This window comes from Marmota monax, unplaced genomic scaffold (assembly GCF_021218885.2).
Source record: "Marmota monax isolate L192 unplaced genomic scaffold, Marmota_monax_Labrador192_F-V1.1 WCK01_AAM20220418_F8-fsc00020, whole genome shotgun sequence".
NCBI lineage: Eukaryota > Metazoa > Chordata > Mammalia > Rodentia > Sciuridae > Marmota > Marmota monax.
This window is the reverse complement of record NW_026692912.1, coordinates 22,178,525-22,199,567: the sequence shown is the minus strand read 5'-3', so window position 1 is coordinate 22,199,567 and position 21,043 is coordinate 22,178,525. Positions and strand designations below refer to the sequence as shown.

General features: G+C 53.5%; 1 protein-coding gene across 2 annotated transcripts in view; it reads right to left on the bottom strand.

Annotated features, from left to right (window-relative positions):
* Window positions 1–287: 287 nt before the first annotated feature.
* Window positions 288–21,043, bottom strand: part of Gpr107 (G protein-coupled receptor 107) — a 64,794-nt gene continuing 44,038 nt past the window's right edge. The window contains exons 15-18 of one of the 2 annotated variants that reach the window (XM_046451314.2): window positions 11,064–11,113; window positions 9,493–9,576; window positions 7,652–7,773; window positions 288–4,869 (exon numbers count right to left, since the gene is read on the bottom strand). In XM_046451314.2, the coding sequence (XP_046307270.1) occupies window positions 4,773–4,869; window positions 7,652–7,773; window positions 9,493–9,576; window positions 11,064–11,113 (353 nt within the window). In that variant the 3' untranslated portion in view covers window positions 288–4,772. Of the gene's footprint in view, window positions 4,870–4,932; window positions 5,708–7,651; window positions 7,774–9,492; window positions 9,577–11,063; window positions 11,114–21,043 lie in introns of those variants that run through there. The other variant, XM_058581843.1, reaches the window with a different exon arrangement.

Sequence of the window (21,043 nt, the reverse complement as noted above, 5' to 3'; positions counted from 1 at the left end):
AGCTCTTTGGTGACTGGTGCCAGGAGGAGGCACAGTTCAGTCTGCATTGCCTCGAGTCTCCACTGCCACCTCCCCGCAAGTGGCAGCGGTGCCCAGTCCCAATTCAGAAGGCACCAGGACCCCACGTGGGCAGGACCCAGGCCGAGTCTGGTCTGAGAGCTCTCTGAGCAGGCGGGGCAGGTGGGAAGCAGCTCTACTCTAATGAACAAAATCACAAAGAAAAGTGATGCGAGGGAGGTGGAGAGAGGGCATCCAGGAGCCAGGCTCCCTCAGGTACAAACACCCACTTCCGGCATAGGATCTTTATTGGACATGGTTGCATCACAGCGAGAGATGTCCTCCACAATCCCCTGACCTCATCCCACCCCTGCAACAAGCGCACATGGAGGCTCTTCATTGACATTAGCGCTAGAAAAGTCCAGAAAACTCCTCTATCCACTGATCCAGAAAGCACATAGCGTTTACAGACCTGCAAGCCCTTTATCAAATGAAATTTGGTTCTGGATTAACAGTTTGTGTTAGCACGTTAGCCACTGTGCCCAGCTTCTTTTGAGGTCATGTGACTAGGCGAACGCCATGCACGACCTGCAGAAGCTCCTTACGGGGCCGAGGCCCTCTGTGGACAGGATTTCCCATCTGTGAGAGCAGCAGCGCCCTAGCTGCCCAGCAGGCCCGCCCTGCCTCCCCCACGCAGCCTCAACCAGGCCTCAAGGTACCTCCCCGTCTCTCCCTCCTTTCCTGGATCATCCAGACTCGGTCCTGTCAGGACCCCACCTGGTCACCCATGCAATGCAATCACATCCTTGCTCCCTGGCTTGTCCCCTCCCAGAGTATTCTTCACACAGGACCTCAGGGGGTGTGCCTGTCCTTCCCTGGGCAGCGAGCCATCTAAAAGCAGGATCTACTTCTCAAGCACACCCCTAGAGGGGGGCACACATGCATCACCAGGCCACAGAAGTGGCCCCAGGGGAGTGGAGCCAGGGCAGTTTGCCAACCAATAACCACGTTCCAGGTGGTGACAAGTGTCAGCATCGACTCAGGTGGCTGTCTTCAGGACTCCCTGCCAGAACACCCCAGGGAAAACCAGAGTAAAGAGCAAATCTTTCAGAACAGTTAATATGTTCTAAACAAATGTCTTGTTGGTAAATTGAGAGCTATAAGTCAAAGTCCTGAATCCTAAAAGGACAAGAAAAGCAGCTGACCTGCTGTGAGACGGGGACGGGGGCAAGCCGGGCGAGGCGTGGGGCTCAGGAGCAGGGCTAGAGCAGCCGCTGGGCAGCAGCCTGGCCGTGTGACTCACTGGCGGTTCTCCTGGGTGAACAGAGCTGGGCCTGGGACCTTACCAGGTTCTCCAAGGCTCTAAAAGCCTCCCTTGAACAAAGAGCTTCAGGGTGGGGGAGATGGCCAGACAGCCATTTGCAACGGTCATCTTTTGACTGGGGACTGAACCCAGGGGCGCTTTCTTACTGAGCCACATTCCCAGCCCTTCTTTTTTTTTTATTTTGAGGCAGGTTCACTGAATTACTGAAGGCCTAAATTGCTGAGGCTGCCTCCTGCATCAGCCTTCAGAGCTGCTGGGATTACAGGCGTGGCCACTGCACCCAGCTCAACGGTCATCTTCCACACTGCCTACAGGGATGGGCTCGTGGGGAAGACCATCACACATGGTCCAGGCTATGATGTACAGTGTAACCTTCTCCATAAAATTCTCCTTAGCTTGGGAAACACACTCTGCACAGAGCAGCTTGGAGAAAATGCTGCAATGCACCAAGGCCCTCACAGTCCTCCCAGCGCGCCCGCCCGCAGGGAGCCAGCAGGCACAGCAGAGGGGCGAGGAGGAGGCAGGCTGCAGAGCAGAGAGAGATCCTGATGAGATCATCATGCGGGAGTGGTGATCTTGCCACAGCAGTCTGGGTGTGTGTGTGGGGGGAGGGGCGGGGCACAGAGGCAGCGTTGCCTTGGCTGGCTGGACATGTGGTAGAGAGAAAGAATCTAGGTGGTTTTACTCTAAAGTGGGTTCTTGGAGAAAAAAGGACAAAGAAAAGCCACCGACTCAGGCCACGGGTCTGCTAAAGCATCTTTCAGACTGGAGCAAACTGCTCATTACAGGAGAGTGAGCTGCCAGTTTGCCAGAGTCATGCTGAATATCACCAAATGCAGTGCCACTCAAATTTTAAAGCACCGAGGGATCAAGAAATAGGATGATCGGATCCTTGGCCAGGATTAAGAGATCAATGATTGCTGTTGTTGTCCAAGAAATAAATTTCTAGCAAAATACACACTTTATTAAATTTCGCAGCCAGCAGCACTTCTAGCCCACAGCAGATCTCAGAGGAATCACGGACATTTTGCGTAGGCAGAAGCAGGGCGGGGGAGCGTCAGGCAGAGCTATAAATACCTACGGCTCTGCCATGGGCACCCCATCTTCTCTGCCCAGTGCCTGAATACTGCAAGGGCTTCCTGTGCAAACACTACGGTGAGCCTGGTGGGCCAGGAAGGTCAGGCTGCAGGAGGTGGCTTGTCAGCGGGGGCAACTCCCCAGCTTTGGATCCTGATCAGTCCTCTTTGTTCAAGGGCAGAGATGGACCCTGGGGCCTGCTATTAAGTGGTGGAGAAAGAGACAGTGAATTACAGACCGAGATGGAGAGCGTCGATGGTGTTTCCGGTCTGGGCCGAGCCTGCTTTGCCAGTCCTGGGCTAGGGGTTGGTTCTTCATCGCCAGACTGACTTCAAGCCTTCAGTGGCTGTGCAGAACACGGGCAGGAAACCACCCATGGCCACCTGCACCTGGGACCCACCTGGTGTCATGTGCACAGGTTTGCTCCAGGAGGGTCAGCCTGCCAGACCGCAGCAGCTCAGTCTAACCCTGAGACTCGGGTCCACAAGCCCTCCCTCTGCCACCCCACTTGCTTCCTGGCCTTAAAAAGCCAGAGGACGGCAGCACTAGACCCTCCTAGCGGAGAGGTCTCGGCACACCTTCTGTTCCTGCGAAGGCGGCTGGGCCTCATTCACATCTGCTGCTGGGGGAACGGCAGATGTGTCCCCCGGGAGAGGTACAGACGGGAGTTTCAGCGGTCACAGAAGGAGACACATGCCTGCAGCGCTGGTATCATGTTTATGCACAGGAAAACCAAGTGTTGAACTACTCCCTTCCTCCCTCCAACTCCGCTCCTGGCCCACAGCCCCAATTAACTTGGGGAGAAAGAGGAAAAAGGAAAGGTCCCCAAGTAAATCCTCACGGCCTGTTTTTCCTTCTCTTGAGGACAGGAAGATACTCACACTCCCCTACACACCTGCCTGAGGGAGCAGTGCCACTGCTGAGCAGAGGCCCGTGCCTCCTCGGCAACAGCCAGCGGGCCGGAGGGTGTGGACGGCTAAGGAAAGTGCGCAGGAAGGTTGCTGCTTCCCCGGAGCCCAAGTGGCAGGGACAGAGAGGATCACCATTTTCTGAGCACTTTTCAGGCTCCCAAAACTAACAGCGAGGGAGCCACAGGCCCCATGGTTCCTGACTGGCCCTTCCGAGCCAGGAAGACCTGTCCCTTGCAGGCAGCTCTCCCACAAGTCGAGGCAGGGTCTGGCTGGAGCTTCTGGAAGTGACCCTACCCAGCTAGGCCACCAAGCATCACAAAGCTTTCCTGATGGGGCGTATTTGGTCACTGCGAAGCCCTCCATCACAAGGGACCGCCTGAGTGTGTCCCACCATTTGAAGGACTCCTCTCCAGTCACTCTACTCCTCCCAAGAGCCACCAGGGCTCCTCCTACACCCTGCAGCTTGGAGAGACTCTCTGAGCAGGGAGGGACCCTGCCACCTGCGGCTGGTCAGCTGATGCGCTGCCTCCACCGAGGCTCCTGGAGCCCGGGGTGACTGTGCTGAACCACCTGGAAGCCCTGCTGGCCCACAGCGAGGCTGTAACAAGGAGGACGTGCCACGAGGCACTCGCTGAAATGCACAATTTCTGCCCCAGCTGTTCTTAAGGAAAATTTGTCCCTGTTTTCTTCTAAATTCTGATCATATTTTAAAAATAAAAAAAAGTTAAAGCCTCAAGAGGGGAAGAAGACAGGAGGGCTGTTGCTCTGCGCAGGAGGGGCCCCAGGGAGACCCGGGGACACTTCTGAGCTTAAAGACAGTTCCATCCTGCCCTCAGGAAGCCCATGTCCCTCCAGCGGGGTTGTGTCCTGGGGCTGGGACCCTGACAGTGACAGAATGGCACACAGGCAACAGGCCTCCTGTGCCCTCAGTGCCGGTCACTGCCAGGGTCTGGAGCAGAGGTCAAGGCGCCACTTGGGCTAGGACCTGGGCAGCTGCTGGGCACCAGTGGGGCTTGGCCTCACCTCCTAGGATGGTTCCGATGCATTCTCACCTCCCAAAGATGTAAGGACACCCTCCCGGTCCCTTTTGGACATCTTTGGAGACCTGTGGCCATTCCCCAGAGCAGCATGGAGTGCTGTGAAGGCAGCAGACAGCCGCAGAGGCCAGCCACTGTAGCGCTCAGGGCCACCACTGTGTGGGCCTGTGGGCCATTAGGAATGTTTCAGTGACAGGCAGGCTCCTCTCCTCCTCCTCACTCCGACCTCCCTCCCCCCTGAGGACAGTCCCAGCTGCCTGGCACCAGCTGCAGATCCAGTTTCCCTCAAAGAGTACAAAGTAGGTGTCCATGGCACTTCACCCTGCCCCAGGCTCTGCGGTGGGCTGTCGGAGCTGCTCTTGCTCACCAAGAGGACGACGGGTAAGCTGCAGTGTTCTCTGACAGCGCCGTCCTCCCGGGTGGCGCTCACGCGGTGCCTTCCCACTCACCCGGGGGCTCTGCAGCGCCGTTGGTCACCTTCTTGACTTTCTTCATGTTTTCCATCACCCCTGATGTCGTCACTCTGAGAAAGGGAGAGAACAGAAACCATGAGGGCCCTCTTGCAGGCGATCACGAAGCACCCGCCACCCTAGTACATGCAAAGGGCTGCCAAGTCTGATCATTAAAATTTCATCTAATACAATTTAATTCACTGGACTTTTTTGACAATAAATTCTGCGACTAAAATTGGTAGGCCCAAAAAGATGTAAGAGCCACAGGAGGGCTGCACTCTCCTCCTCACCCTCCTTCTGAGAAAAGTAGAGGCCTGATGGGGTCAAGGGCTGCAAAGATGCAGGACTGTGGGCAAGCATGGGCCTCAGAAAGCAGACACAGTGACCCTGAAGCTCTGCCCCGGGGGAGCAGGCTCAGGCCTAGGACCCACCTGGCAAGACCCACTTCCCACATGGGCTGTCTCCACAGCCACAGCCCGGCCTCAAAGGCAGGACAGCAGGTGCAGACACACTGGAGAGTGGCGGAGAGTGGCTGGGTGAGGCTTGCACGCCCCACGGAATGAGACCTGCTAGGAAGCTGTGCACCTTTTCTGGGGCATGTGTGTGGGAAACCGGAATACTTCTTCCCATAAAGAGGTTCAACAGCAAATACCCACCGGTGTGGCTGATGCTTTACAGACAGCCAATGGCTCTGGAGTATCGAGGCCAGGGCTCTCCTTGCCTCTGGCTTGTGCTATTTCTAGAAGATTTAAGAGATGCCATCCAGGTACAGCACTTCCAAGCAGAAGAGATGATAGCCCTGGTGCCATGTCATCCCTGAGAAGCCATAATGAGCCCACACGCTCACCTGTGGTGGGCATGGCGGCCGGTGGTGAGGCATCCGTGTCAGGCCACTTCTGCTCTGTCAATCTAAGATGTCCACAGAACTTTCTCAACGGAGCCTTCTCTCCCTTTTGTGCAGTGCTCGGGATGGAACCCAGGGCCTCGTACGTGCAAGGCAAGTGCTCTGCCACTGAACTATACCCCCCTACAGCAGCATTCTTAGCTAAACAGAAATCCTAGAACTTTCCAAGCCAATCTCCTGGCCGAGTGAAAGGTGCTCTGCCAGGGTTAGCTCCTGAACTCCTTCCGTTTCACGCCGCTGGCTGAACCGAGCCAGCGCTCCCCGGAAACACCCACTCCAAGTTACACCCTCCCGGCCTGACTTCCTGCAGCTGCTCCACATGCAGCCCCTCTGCCACCGCCGTGCAGCTCACTTCACTCTCAAGGTCTGGCTCCCAAAGCCCCGAAAAACACTCAGCATGATCCAAACACAAGAGTGTAAACTAGGCCACCACAGGGTTCTCCCTGACCCAGCATCCCAACCTTCCCCAGACCTTGCCAGGATAAAGACATTCCAGCTCCCCAGAGTCTGGGGGTCAGTGCATCTTCTCCTTCCCTTCCCAACCTTCCTTGTTTTTTAGGGGGGAGGACAGAGATTGACCCAGGGGAGCTTAACCACGGAGCCACATCCCAGCCCTTTTTATATTTTATTCTGAGTCAGGGTCTGGCCTCAAACTTGCCATCCTCCTGCCTCTTCAGGAGTAGCTGGATTACAGGAGTGCGCCCTGTGCCTGGCCCCCTCTCGACTTTAACAGGCATACCCACCGGCTTGCTAAGATGCCTACCCCTACCATCAACAGGGATGGAGAAATCAACTCCGAAACATTAGGGAAAAATCAACTTCAAAACAAAACTTTAAAAACTTTTTGCCCCGAGACAAATACATCCTCACTTCCACACACAATGGCTAAGGGAAAGGATGTGGGGAATAGGAACTCTGGCCATGTGGTTTTGGAGTTCAATTCTGTAGAGGAAGCCCTTCAGCTTCTAGTTGTCAATCCTGGAGGACCACTGCCAAACATCTGTGGCCAAGATCAAGGCCTCCAGAGGGACTAAATCCTCAGCCCCTGCTCCCAGTGAGCCAACGAGGCTGCTGCCTGCAGCTGACCTGCACAAGTGGCACCTGGGCCGACAGTCCCAGCTCAGACCTGCTACTTCTGGAAAGGCCCAGCTGCTGGTCCTCCTGCTCCCTTCTCCTGCCTATAAAAAGGCATCTATTTCTTCCTCTGCACAGGGAGATGCCGGAAGGGGTCCATCTGGGCACTGCCTTCATTTATTATCCCAGCAGAGCAGCCAGCACAAAGAGCTGGCCCACACTGCCTGGCAGCCAAGCAGAGCCCAGCATGGGCTGAATCTCGACCTTTGAATTATAAAAAGGCAAGAGGCGGGTGGCGCTGGGACAACGCCTCAGCCTGAAGCTCACAGTGAAACACGACCACTGAGCTGGCTGAGCACACTCAGAGCTCACAAGCAAATAGGCTTAATCACTGTCACCCTTCTAGAAAATGATCGCCCTCTCCTAGAAACAAAGCCCCTAAGTCCCTTACCCTGTGACTCAGAAAAGCCCCAAACAGTGCTCAGACCAGATCAAAGTCGCTGTGCCAGCTGTGAACAGCCACTTGGGCATCTGATACAGAGGACATGGAGGATCAGCAGCAGACTCTCAAATGACACTTTCAAAAATAAGCTGCTGTCGATGTTTCTGCCCTGGCCATTGAGTTACAGGAAGCTGCCGCAGTGGGGCTTGACAGCTGCCAACTTCCTCTCCCCCCGACAGACTAGCAATGGCTGGCAGACACTGCGCTTCAAACCAGTAAGAGCGCCTGGACATGCACGATCACGGCCTTCTGCTGAAGGTGGAGGGCACCTCTGGAGCAGCAGGATGCCGAGAGCAGCAGGCCCTCCATGGTGCCACTTTCAGGTAGGCACAGGGGGCAGGGCCGAGGAGATCGAGGAAGGGGGGTGGCTTACACAGATTCCATTTCCAAGTCGTCTTCCTCCTGAGACAGCTGTAGGTAGGGGTTATCTGAAGCCGGACGGAACTTATACCCCGTCAGAACGAAGAACACCAATGTGGCCATTTCATCCAGGAGCTGCAGATTTAAAAACCACCCCAAAATAAAGGGATCAGCAACACTATCCTTCAACACGACCCACATATCCGCACAGTTCACTCCTTGCTAACTGCTCACTCAGGGCCACCGTTCAAGGCCACGTTCATGGCCCCCGAGCACTCCCTAGATCTGAAGCCTAAGCCAGGAGCAGTCTGCCCCTAGGACCAGGGCCTCATGCCTTGGGCACACTAGACCAGCCCTCTACTCCACTGAGCTCCGTTCCCAACTCCTTCACTGGTATTTTTTTTTTTGGGGGGGGGCATGGGGGGGACTGGGAATTGAACCCAGGGGTACTCTACCACTGAGGTACACCCCGAATCCTTTCTGATTTTGGAAACAGGGTCTAAATTGCTGGGGCTGGCCTGGAACTTGTGATCTTCCTACCTCACTCAGCCTCCCAAGCTGCTGGGATTACAGGCGTGTGACACCACATCTGGCTTCACTGGTACCTTTTTTTTTTGTACCATGGATTGAAACCAGGTTGCTTAACCACATCCCCACATCTTTTTATTTTTTATGTTGAGACAGGCTCTTGCCAAGTTGCTTAGGGCCTCACTAAGTTGTGATCCTCCTGCCACAGCCTCCAGAGCCACTAGGATGACAGATATGCATCCCCATGCCCGGCTCACTAGTACCTCTTAAAAGTTCAATTTATACCCAAATTTTCCAACACTGGTGCCTAATGTACCAAGTGAATTCTTCAAGAAAAAAGGATAGCTAAACCATCTACTTGTCTGGCAGTTAAACAGTTCTAGGGCTGGGGTCGGTCATAGCTCAGTTGGTAGAGTGCTAGCCTCAAATGCACAAGGCCCTGGGTTCAATCCCCAGCACCACAAAACAACAACAAAAACGGTCCTAGGATTTACAAAGATATTGGATGATTCAAATAATAATAATATTAGGGCAAAGAAGGAGGGAGGGCTGGATTCTAAACTGTTCTAGGCCTGATAACTAGGAAAGACCCCATCCCATCCAAGCTTTAATTACAAAGGGCAATACTGACTCTGCCTGAAGCTTTTCTCTAAAGAGTTTTAAAATTGAAAACTAAAATCAATAATGCAATTATGCCAGATTTCTCATGTAATCTAGCAGCTCTCCAGAGCAAATAGATAATAATTTTTTTAAAAAGAGTAGGATTATTCAAGTGTGAAGAATAGAAACAGAACTCTTACAGGGGGGAAGGGGGGACCCTGATAAAGGTAACTCCAAATAGATAATCATCATCTTCTTTTTTTTGGTTCTAGGGATTGAACCCAAGGGCGCTTAACCACTGAGCCACATCCTCAGGCCCTTTTAAAAAAAATTATATATATATATTTGTAGATAAACAAATACCTTTATTTTGTTTATTTATTTTTATGCGGTCCTGAGGATTGAATCCAGTGCCTCATGTGTAAGGCAGACACTCAGCCACTGAGCCACAACCCAAGTCCCCCAGTCCATTGTTTTCTTTTTTTTTTTTTTTTTTTTGAGACAGAGTCTCACTAAGTTGCTGAGGCAGACTGTGAACTTGCAATTCTACTGCCTCAGCCTCCCAAACTGCTAGGGTCACAGGTCCCAAACAGGTAATCTTAACTGTCGCTGGAAGAGATGGCAGGTCTTAGGGGCCATTCCCATGTGAATAAGAAACAACCTTAAGTTACATCCCTGGACTTTATCCTCAGACATGAACTCTGCACCGTCCCGAGAGCAGTATACCTGGTAGAGCCACTTCCACTGGAATGGAACAGCAAGTTTAAGGAGAAATGCAATGATCCTGGTGAAGTATATGTAACACACAATCTGTATGAAGAGGAAGGAAACAAAACACAAAATCAACAGAGAAGTTGATAACCACTTTCTTCTAATAAACTGCTTTCACAAACTCAACAGAACTACCCAAAGACTTGCGTGACTTGGAGTGTTAACTCATAAGTGCAGCAGAGAGAAATGGCCACTCTGCTGGTTACACTGGGAAGGAACTCCTCACTGTCTCTAGGTGGCCAAGACGATGACCACAGCCACCAAGGGAGGACAGCACACTTGGGTACATCTGCTCTTAGACCCTCCTCACCTCTCCAAACCTCATTTCAATCTCCCAGGGGCAGCCTTTTTATTCCCAGGCTTGGAGAGATAATCATCAGTAGTAGCAGCCAACTACAGCCCACAGGGAGAGGCTGACTCCTGGCCTCTCTGCCTGCACTGCTGTAAAGGTCCAGGGCCACAGTCAGGACGTACCCACATCCTGTCCTCATGGGGAGGCCTCCACTTCACTGCAGTAACGAGGGCTCAGTTGCTGCCCAGGCTGCTCATGGGACCAGGTTCATGGTGGCCAGGCTTGCAGGCAGGCCAGGCATGCTAGGGTTTCGGGCACACAGGCCCAGTACCCTTGCCTGGCCATTGAGAATCACTGCTCATGGCCACCTCCTGTGTCAGGAGAGGCTCTATGGTGACTCCTGTGCCTCTTCTAGTGGAGGACAAGGCCCTTGCAAAAAGTCACCTGCCCCTGCTTCTCTAATGAAATCGCTAATGTTCGCCCATATACAAGAATCTTCCAGTGACAGTGGAGGCCAAAACCATGACAAAAGACTTGGCAACTTTCTTTTAGGAGCCACGGGGCGAACTCCAGCAGACCTGCACCTTATGGACACCAAGAAACCACGACCCTAAGAACTCACAGTGGTTCTGACTTGGTGGCTGTGCTTAGCTTACAGGGATCTCTCTGCACACCCGTCACTGTCCCCATTCTTAAGTTTTACAAAAACCGCCTCCATCTCTGTTCTTAAGGGAAATATCACCATTAGCATAACATGAAACTAGTTTCCTGCAGAAAACTTTGGGAGAGAGAGGGAGGTTCTCTAAATCTTATGGGAAAACATAAAGCCTGCAGAAGGGCACAGGGTGCAGCCCTCGTTTTCTTAATGAACAGCAACACCCCAGGGAGCGGCTTGCGGGGCACACACCAGGATTGCTGTGGAGAGCCACCACCTCACCGTGGCAGCAGCCCTGGACAGGGTCAGCAGGCTCCACAGGGCTGTGCTGGGTTTCTAGAATCCTGGCATTTATATTTTATATCAATGTATTATTTAACTACTGAAAGTTAAATGTAAGAAGTAGTAACCCGGATATTTACTTTCCGTTTCGGGAGGTACAGTCTGTTGTGAGGCAATCCGAGCAGATCCAGGGCTGCCCCTCCTGGGCGTCCATCCCGCTTCCCGCATTGGCTCTGCCCCCTGAACTCATCTAACTGAGAGACTCAGGGTCTTTTTTTTTTTTTTTTTTTTACTCACCAAGACGTAGTAATGTCTGAAAAGCTTCAGCTTTGCTAAGTTAATGGCAGCTAGGGACAAGAACAACATGAAGAGCTCATTAGCTTCGCTTCTTCCCCGTCTGCGCGCTTGATAGTTCATTCATTCTGAGGCAAGACCCTACCAGCTGAGCCAGCCCCTGAGCAGCTGGGACTCTAGGGGCACACCATTCTTGGGACCCGTGTCCCGTTCATGCACCCCCTCAGTCAAGAGGGGTTGAGACACACCTCACTTCTGGCAAGGAGGCAGATGGGAGGCTCCGTCCACCCCAGGGCCTGGTGAAGCTGCTCTCACAGGCCACCCAGCTGCAGCTGCTCTGAGGGGCAGCTGCGTACTGCACAGGGGCACCAAGGAAATCACAGACGCCCACCTGAGGGCCAGCGCGAACCCCCTCAGCTCTGCCACTGTACCCAGGGAGATGCTCTCTCCACTAGGACCCACTGGGTTGACCCCAGAGTGACTGCTGGGGAGCCTTCCACCAGCCAAGGGTGCAAATTCCATTAACCCTCAGATGCACTTGGCAAATTTTGCTTCAGTTTCCGTTAAGCGCCCTGTAATAATAAGCCCTTTAAGTACAACCTCCTTGGCTATCTCCTGCCTTCTAGAGCGTTCAAGGTCAGCGAGCCAGGACTTCCTGACACTGCTGGTGGCTATGAAATATTGATGACCACAGAGGGTAGCCTGGCTCCCTCCCCGATTAGCAATCCTTTCATTCATCATAAACCTCCCGCAGGAGGCAAATTAATTCTGCTTAATAACATTCAATTACTGATTCAGTTTAAGAATGAGACTGTGGGTGGCAAAGGTTCAAATTTCCTCTTCCTCTCTCCTCTGGCTCATGATTAGTGGGGGACAATCAAGTTTAGGATTCCAAAAGAAATTCTGGGAATGCCAAGTTATCGTCAAGGTGATTATCCACAGGAGCCTCCTCCCAGAAACCAAAAAGGGCTGGCAGGGCAAGTCTTCCCAGGGGACTCCTCCCACAGCTGAGAGGATAGGACCCTCACATACAGAGCTGCAGTGGCCTCTGCACACAGGTGGCCTCTGAGGAAGGGGATCACAGCTGGCAGATCACCAAACACTTGCTTATCCTGCCACCTCTCTGGTGTTTTGCTACTTTATGTATTTTTTGTGGTGATGGGATGGAACCCAGGGCCCTGTGCACAGGAGGCAGGAGTTCTACCACAGAGCCACATGCCCAGCCCCACTGTCATGTTATTTTTTAAAAATGAAATCTCTCTGCCTCTCATCCTTTTCTTTTCTAAATTTATTTGTTCTCTTAGTTATACATGACAGTAGAATGTATCCTGACATGTCACATATACATGGGGTCTGACTTCTTGTAGTTGTCAGCCTTTTCTTTTGAGCCCTGATTGAGCTAGACCCTGGGACACTAGGCGTGCCCCTGGGAGAGGGACACTAAAGCCTGAGCTGGACACAGGGTTGGGAACAGGCCAGGGTTGTAAAAGGCTTCCCAGAGGACAGGATGCCACAGACTTCACCATCTCTAGGAGCTCACGGCTCCACTGTGCCCACACCACTCTGCCCAGCGAGCCCCTGCCGGAGGGAGGGAGCCGAGCCCCTGCACAGGCTGGTACTTCTTGAACACGAACACTGAGTCCTCTCCCTAGGGCTGACTGAAAAACCCAGCATCAACCATTAGATCGTTTAAGTCACACACGCGCTTTCCATCTCTTCTGAGTGCTGCCGCTGAGTGAGTCCTGGCAGGACACTGCTGCTGGCTTCCCCGAGAACCATCAGTCAGAGGCGTCCCAGTGTCAAGTGGGGGCAGGGATGAGCAGGATGGAGGGAGGACTCCCAGCCTGCAGGGAGCTCGGGAAGGGAGGGCAGCTCAGCGTGGCTGGACCTTGGGGAGGCCAGGAAACTCAGGGCAAGGAGCAAAGCCCAACACCAAGCTGGGCCGTCCTCCCTGTGGGTCCAGAGGGCCCAGAGTTTTTAGCCATGCGGCGCCACATTACATCACAGTTCAGAACTGTCATGAGAAAGGACGGAGGAAGCCAGGAGGAAGAGACTGACCCCGTGAGACCTGGAGTCTGTGGCAGCGCCTGTGACAGGCGGGGGTCTCTTTGGGTGTGGAGCAGTCAAGGTGCAGGCAGCGCAGCGGACAACCCTTCGGCCCTCCAGGAAGAAGAATGCCAGAGGCGGGGCCACAGGGAAGGAAGCAGGGGCTGATGGGGGAGCAGGCCCTGCAGGTCTCCATGGGTGGGAGGTGGGGGCTGGGGGGACGAGAGCAGAGGGCGCCACGCTGGCTGGCCTCTCCCGGGCATCGTGTGCCACCACATCACACTCTCCAAGCTGAGCAGACCCTGAAGGTAGGCAGGTCCAATCAGCTGCAGGAGTGAGCCGGCACCCTCAACTCCACGTGCCAGAGAAGAGCGTCACCACAGCAGACACCATGCCACGCAGGATGCACGAGGGCTGACAGCCGGGCCCTGGAGCCAAGGAGTATCACCTCTAAGACACGCAGCCACATACACAGTCCCAAGGTTTCCCAAAACCCACGAGTCGTGTTGATGTCATTTCCAGTCACCTGCAAGACGTTTGCTAGGACTGCTGCTGGCAGGGACCAGGCTTCCAAGGCCCCCACTGGTGTCCTAGTCAAGGTCCAAGCAGTGAAGCTTTTCCCCCTGTGCTGGGGACGGAGCCCAGGGCCTGGGGCATGCTCAGCAGGCACTCTACCGCTGAGCTCCATCCTTGCCTCTGCGAGGTGCTAAGAAACAGGACAGAAGAGTGGTCCGAAGCACAAGCTCTGTGAATCTAAGCACCTGGAGTGCAGACTCCAACTCTATTGCTTGCTGGCTGTTATGATCTCAGGTAAGTCACCTAACCTCTCTGAGCCTCTGTTGCTTCATCTCTTAGGCCAGAATACCAACACCTACCCCTAAATGTTTTGGACAAATACCAAGACAGTACATGAAAAGCCAATGGCTCACAGTAAGCTACCCGAACCCGACTTTACAGTATTAGAACCTGTTAGGATTATATGGATTAACCCAGCACCAACAGTGGCAAATACTGTGTCCCTGGGCTGCCACCTGGTGAGTCAGGAGGCTGAGCAGGGCGGTCAGCTCAGGGCGAAGCCTCACCAGCACTGTGCAAAGAGCAACCAAGCAGCAGGCCTCAGGCTGGAACCCCAACCCTCCCTTTGCTTTTCTCCCAAAGACCTTCCTGGAGCCAAGGAGGTTGACAGCTGGCTGCTGTGCAGGCCTCAGGGGAGCTGGGCTCCCTTGGGTGAAGGCTCCCGAGGCTGGCTGGCTATTTCTGACCCTGCCACTGAGGAGCAGCAAATATGGTCAAAGAATGAGCACGGGGAGAGGAAACGCGTCCCAGATGGAGCCAGGAGACCTACACCCTGGCACCGGGTGTAACTCCGCATGCCTGCCCCCGGGCCGCACCGCCTTCTCCAGGCCCTTGTTTGGAGGAGGATGTACTCAGCGGGTCAGCACTTCTTCATGGCAATGGCTCACCATGAGCAGTCCCCTGGGGGGGCTTGGGTTTTTTTTTTTTTAATATTTATTTTTAAATTTTCGGTGGACACAACATCTTTATTTTATTTGTATGTGGTGCTGAGGATCGAACCCAGCGCCCGCGCATGCCAGGCAAGTGCGCTACCGCTTGAGCCACATCCCCAGCCCTCTTTTTTATTTTTTTAATGTATATTCATTTACAACAATTTTTGTGTCAATTTTATTGAGGTACAATTAACATACAGTAAGATTTGCCAGTTTCGTACGTGTGCATGTGGTGCTGGGGATTGAACCTAGGACCTTGTGCATGTGAGGCAACAGCTCTACCAACCGAGCTGTGTCTCCAGCTCCGGGGGCTGGTTTTTGATACAGCTGCTCTGCTTGCCCCCATTCTTAGAGTGGTGGAGGGGGGGGCTGTGCAGACCTGGAAACCCCTGCAGGCAGAGCAGGGAGCAGCTCCGGGAGCCTCTCCAGGGCCTGAGGCCTGCAGACCCCACTTCCTCTAGCTCTCAGGAAAATGGCCATGATTCCCAAGCTTCCTGCCGACGGGAGCAGAACAAGTGCCTGCTGCAGCAGGCAGGGCCACCGCCCTGGCTCAACCCTCCCCAACCCAGCAGCAAAGGAGCCCACACAGCACCCGCGGGAGGTGCTGCCCCCACCTAGACTGTCGCCTTTCCTCTTTCGTCACAGGGTAACTAGGCAGATTGCCCCTCCCCCCAGCTGGCTTCCCTGGGAGGCCCTGGAACTGTGATGATGGCAGAAACAGCAGCACTGGTGGTGGCCATTTACTAGCAATCACCACAAGCCACGTGCCCAGTGGGTATCTGAGCATCATCTCACAATAGCCTCTATGAGAGGGCAGCCAGCCTGGCAAAGGTTAGTACATTATTGAAGTCACACGGTCCACCTGGAGAAGCCAGTATCCAAACCTGAGTGCACCCCCTCCAAGGACCAAGCTCTTAACACTGCACTTCACAGTCAGAGACCATGCTGGCTTCGGGGGTCTGCAGCCAGTCAAGATGCCTGCCACGCCCAGGAGCTGCCAGCAGTCTGCTCTGAGGCCTTAACACCCAGCGATTTATGGACCACACAAAAGGCAAGGCCCACAACAGCCTCTGAATGGGTGGAAAACTTGCCAGACAATCCTTGCCTGGATGTAAAGAAAGCCCCAAGGCTTAACCGCTCCCCCCAGGCCCAGGGGCACACGTCGGAGATTCCAGCAACTCAGGAAGCTGAGAAGGGGGGCTGCAAGCTCTGGGCAGCCTCAGCAACGCAGAGGCCCTGTCCCAAAATAAAAACACAAAGGGCGGGGGCGGCACAGTGGTAGAGCACCCCTAGGTTCAATCCCTAGGAAGAAAGAAAGAAATCCCACCTATCCCTCCTCCCTTTCCCCACTTCTTTCCTGCTGTGCTTCAGAGGGAACTGTGAGTCAAACCAAAAATCATAAAAACATGGATAATGGCAAAGTCAGGATGGCACTGGAGCCACTGGGACTCTTTGGTCGCAGCAGCTCAGATCTGCCTAAGCTCGGGCTGAAGAGAACCCTGCTGGGGGCTGGAGAAGCTATGCCATGTGAGGCCACGCCTGGCCTGAAAGCTGGCGACACAGCCGCTCAGTCACCAGAAGACACAGCCCCACATGGACACAAGACCACACAGCCTGAAAGCACTCCTCCACGAAGAGAAGACCCACCACTGCATCTCAAAGGCAGCACCTGGACCAAGTCTGGGAAAGGCTGCAACAAGACAGGAACCACTCCACAGAACACAAGACCCTTTGCTCCTGAAACTACTGGGGCAGGTGAGAAGTGATCTCACACATTTCTTTATTTGTTTATTTTTGTGAGGTACCAGAGATGCAAGGCAAGCACTCTACCACTGAGCCACAACCCTGGCCCTCAAAACACATTTCTAACATACCTTAAAGCAATGGTCCAGATACACCAATAGCCATCAAGCTGACAGGGCTGCACCTCTCATTCTGAGTAAAATTAGACATCAACGCCAGGCATGGTGGCCACGCCTGCAATCCTAGCGATACAGGAGGCTGAGGCAGGAAGATCACGAGTTCAAAGCCAGCCCCAGCAACTCAGTGAGGCCCCTAAACAATTTAGCGAGACCCTGTTTCAAAAAAAGCAGGGGTGGGGGTGTGGCATGGGAATGTGGTGGATAAGCACCCCTGGGTTCAATCTCCAGGGCAAATACATATGTAAATAAATTAAAAAGCATCAAAGAAGCAAAACTGGCGGAGAGTGGGCTCCCAGGCACACCAGCAGACCCACCTGCTCGTGAGGACAACTGAGCCCAGGATTAAAGCCCTGCTTGGGCAATATAGCAAGGCCCACTTCAAGGAAAGGAAGTGAGCTCCAGCCCATCTGACGGCAGGTAGGACACCCATCGTCAGCTTCAGCCCTTGCTCACCTGCCCTTTGCCTCTACCAATGTCCACAGCGCAGCAGAGGGACGGCAGGCAGGGCGGGTCGGATTGCTGGCCAGCTCCTCGGCCAGCGTGGGCATGCAGTCTGGTGTCTGGATCCATCAGTCCCACACCACACCCAGCCTGCAGGGGAGCTGAGCCTCGGGCGGCCTCCACATAGGCCCCAGCTCCCCCCTGCACAGGCACAATGGGCAGCGAGCTGAGCGGGCAGGTCAGGCTTCTGGTGCTGACACAGGCCAGGGGAGCCCAGGAGGGCAGAGCGCCTGAGCCTCCCGCAGGGCTGCAGTAGCCATCTTAATAACAGCTACCTTGCTGGGGCCTCAAGACCCACGGAAACCCAAGGCACGTGAGGATCCCAGGTGCATGAGCCAGGCCAGGCAGGCCGGAGAAGGCACCGAAGGCACCCACCACGGGGCTCCAATGGGCACTCAGGTGGCAGAGGCAGGAGAGCCCTGCTGAGGACAGGTCAGATGTCCCTAACAAGGATTCTTCTCGGCAGCGCTATAGGAGACTCTAGGCCATTTTGGCTGTGGCTTACCTAGCGCAGGTGGCACCGCTGGTCGACTAGTTATGTGATAATGTTGGCCAGAAGCTGGGGTTGAGCTGGTGACACTACAGGAATGTTAGGTGATGTGTTGAGGCAAAGTAGTGAAAAGAGGTTTGTGGAGATTAGAAGAAATTAAAAAGCACCTATTAAATTGTCTCATAAAATAAAATGTCCCCTCTCCCTCTAGGCTACCAGTGGTGGACACAGTCCTTAGAGAGCAAGATGGAAGTGGGGCCTGGGTAAACACGTGTGTGAAGTCACACCTGCAGCCTGCGGCCCCACAGGGCCCCCGTGAAATGCCTTCATCATAGGCTCCTGGGAAGCACCCGCTTAGGGGCAGGCCAGCCACACCCCTGTGTCCTCTGAGGCCACTTCACCTCTTGCTCAAAAGACACAGTAATATTCCAGGTGCTCCCTGCCTCTGTCCCCAGCGGGTGGCCTGGGGACAACTTCAGGCTTCTGGATGGCCCAGCCGACGGCTCCATTCTCCAGCTACCCAGGGACAAGAGAAAGGACGGGGGACGATTTCCTCCTCTCGTTTCTTCTGCCTCTGCTCTTCTCCATCACAAAATGCTGCCCCAAAGGTTCTGGGCAGGCTCCCTGCGCTAGGACCGTTCTGCACGGGAGGGGTGCACACACAGCACACGGCGCCAGCAAGGCCCGTCTCCTAACCACCTCCTCCTGGAGGCTTCTGAGCTGGAGCCTCGGGCCGTACCCTGACAACAGTCCTCACTCACCACCAATGGCCCGGGCACTCTGGGCTACCTCAGGTCCTGCCTGGAGAGCCAAAGACAAGGCTGGCCAGGCCTGGCGCTATAGTGAGGGAGGAGCCAAAGGAGGCAGGGACGGGTGTGCTTACCAACCTCCCTAGGGACGCCCAGAGCCTGCTCACAGCTGAGGGGGTCCATATCCAAAGCCACCTTGCTAATTAAAGAAAAGTGCAGAGTCACCTCAGAGAAGCAAGCTGGTAAAATACTAGAGCAGACAAAGTCCTGAAGAACACAGTTCTTATCACATTTGTGCTTTACAGATTTCAAAGTGCCCAAGCACAGGGTAAAGAGGCAGCAGTCACGATCACTTCATTAAATATAGTTTCAACTTTTGGTACTGGGGATTGAACCCAGGGGGCCTGAGCTATATCCCTAGCTCTTTCTATTTCTAATTTTGAGACAGGATCTCATTAAGTTCCTGAGGCTGGCCTGGAACTTGTGATCCTCCTGCCTCAGCCTCCTGAGCAGCGGGAATCACAGGTGTTCACCACCAGCACCTGCCTGGCTTTAAGTATGGTTTTAAACATGGTGCCTCTTACTGTCCACAATGGCAAGGGATGGCAACCTCCTTCTATCACAGTTGAGACAGCGAATGTTTGGCCTTATGGGCCAGATGACCTCTGTCATAACTACTCAGTTCTGCCCTGTAGCACAAAAGCAGCTGTGGTGATGTATACACAAATTGGCATGACAGCACTGGACTGAGACTTCAGGACAGGTGGAATGAGATGGGCCCCTGGGCCAAAGTTTGTCTGGAATATCATTATATCCTGATAAGTTAGAAGACAGAATCTCTGCTTTTTCCTCTCTCAAAAAAAGATTATATTCTTACTTAGCAAAAACTTAGATGAGCCGGGAGCAGTGATGCATGCCTGTAACCCCAGCGGTTCAGGACACTGAGGCAGGAGGGTCATGAGTTTAATGCCAGCTTAACCAACTTAGTGAGACCCTAAGCAACTTAATGAGACCCTGTCTCTAAATAAAATACAAAAAAGAGCTGGGGATGTGGCTCAGTGGTTAAGCACCCTTGGGTTCAATCTCAGATACTCAAAACAAAACAAAACAAAAAAACCCAACTTAGATGACAAAGTCATAATTTTCCAAAAGCAGTCAGTGGCTTGTTCTGGCAACATCCACCACTGAACTTACTCTGCCACAAGCAGACAAGGGCAGATCTTTTAGCGCTAGGTGTTTTCTAAAGGGCAAGTTACCATGCGTTCACACTGTGTTACACATGCACAGAGGGAACAGGCAGCCGGCACACGCTCCACGCCTATACTGCAGCGAGCCGAGCGAACCGAGAGCCTTAGCAACAACAAAGACAAACCAGCAGCCTCCATTCCTCTGGGTTGCCCCGACATGGGCTCCTCATGATGGAAAGAGGCTGACCTGGCTCACGATCCTACAGACCCCGGAGCCTGGTACCAGTGCTGCTGGGCTTCTGTGCGAGAACACTCATTCCGGGAGAGAGCATGCTCCTCCTACAGAGCCACCTGCCTCCTGTGAGCCCCACCTCAAGTCCTCCCTCCTCAGCATCACCACACTGGGACCAGGCTTCCGGGTCCATGAACCTTCAGGGGACAAACCGTATCCAAACCATGGCATGATCCAATCAAAATGGACAAAGGACCCAAATTCACATTCTTCCAAAGAAGATGAATGAATAGCCAACAAGCACTTGAGAGGATGCTGAACACAGTGAGTCACTAGGAAACACGACTTCACACTCGTTAGGAAGCTGCTACAAACAACAGAACAGGCCAGACCCACCCCTACAATCCAGGATCCCAAGTTTCAGACCAGCCTAGACAATTTGATGAGACCCTGTCTCAAAAAATAAAAAGGGCTGGGAATGCAGCTCAGTGGGAAAGCACTTGCCTCAGGTCCATGGGGCCCTGGCTTCAATCAATCCCCAGTACCAATAAATAAATAAATAAATAAATAAATAAATAACAACATGTTCTAAAAATTTTAAAACATGAGGGTCTGGGGGTACAGCTCAGTGGTGCTTTGCATGCACATGGCCTTGGGTTCTGTCCCTAGCACCAAAAATAAATGAAAAAATCAAACTTAATTTAAAAAATGTAAAACTCTGAACATGGGGGTACCCACTAGGGCCAGGGTGTGGCCCACTGGTGGAGGGTGTGCTGAACATGCATGAGGCCTTGGGTGCAATCTGCAGCACATGTGGAAAAACCAAACCAGAAAATATTAAGTGTAGGTAAGGACGTAGAGAAATCAGAATCTGTGAACAATGCTGCTGGGAAAACACAATGATTTGGCCACCGTGGGACACAGTGTAGCAGTCCTCAAAACACTGAATGCAGGATTATCACACAACTCAGCAGTTCTACTGCGGGGTGCACACCCAAGAGAAGGCAAAGCAGGGACTTACACAGGCATCTGTACACCCAAGTTCAGAGCAGCCTCATTCACAATGACCACAAGGTAGAAGCTGCCAGGTGACACTGACACATGGAGGAAACGACTATGCGCGGTATAACGTGACAGAGCATCTTCCAGCCTTAAAAAGAGAACCTGCAGGGCGTGGTGGCACATATCTGTGATCCCAGGAACTCAGAAGGCTGAGGCAGGAGGATCGCAAGTTCAAGGACACCTGGGCAACTCAGCAAGACCCTGTCTCAATAAAAAGGGCTGGGGATGCAGCCCAGGGACAGAGCGCCTGCGGGTTCAGTACCCAGCACCATACACACACAAGAGG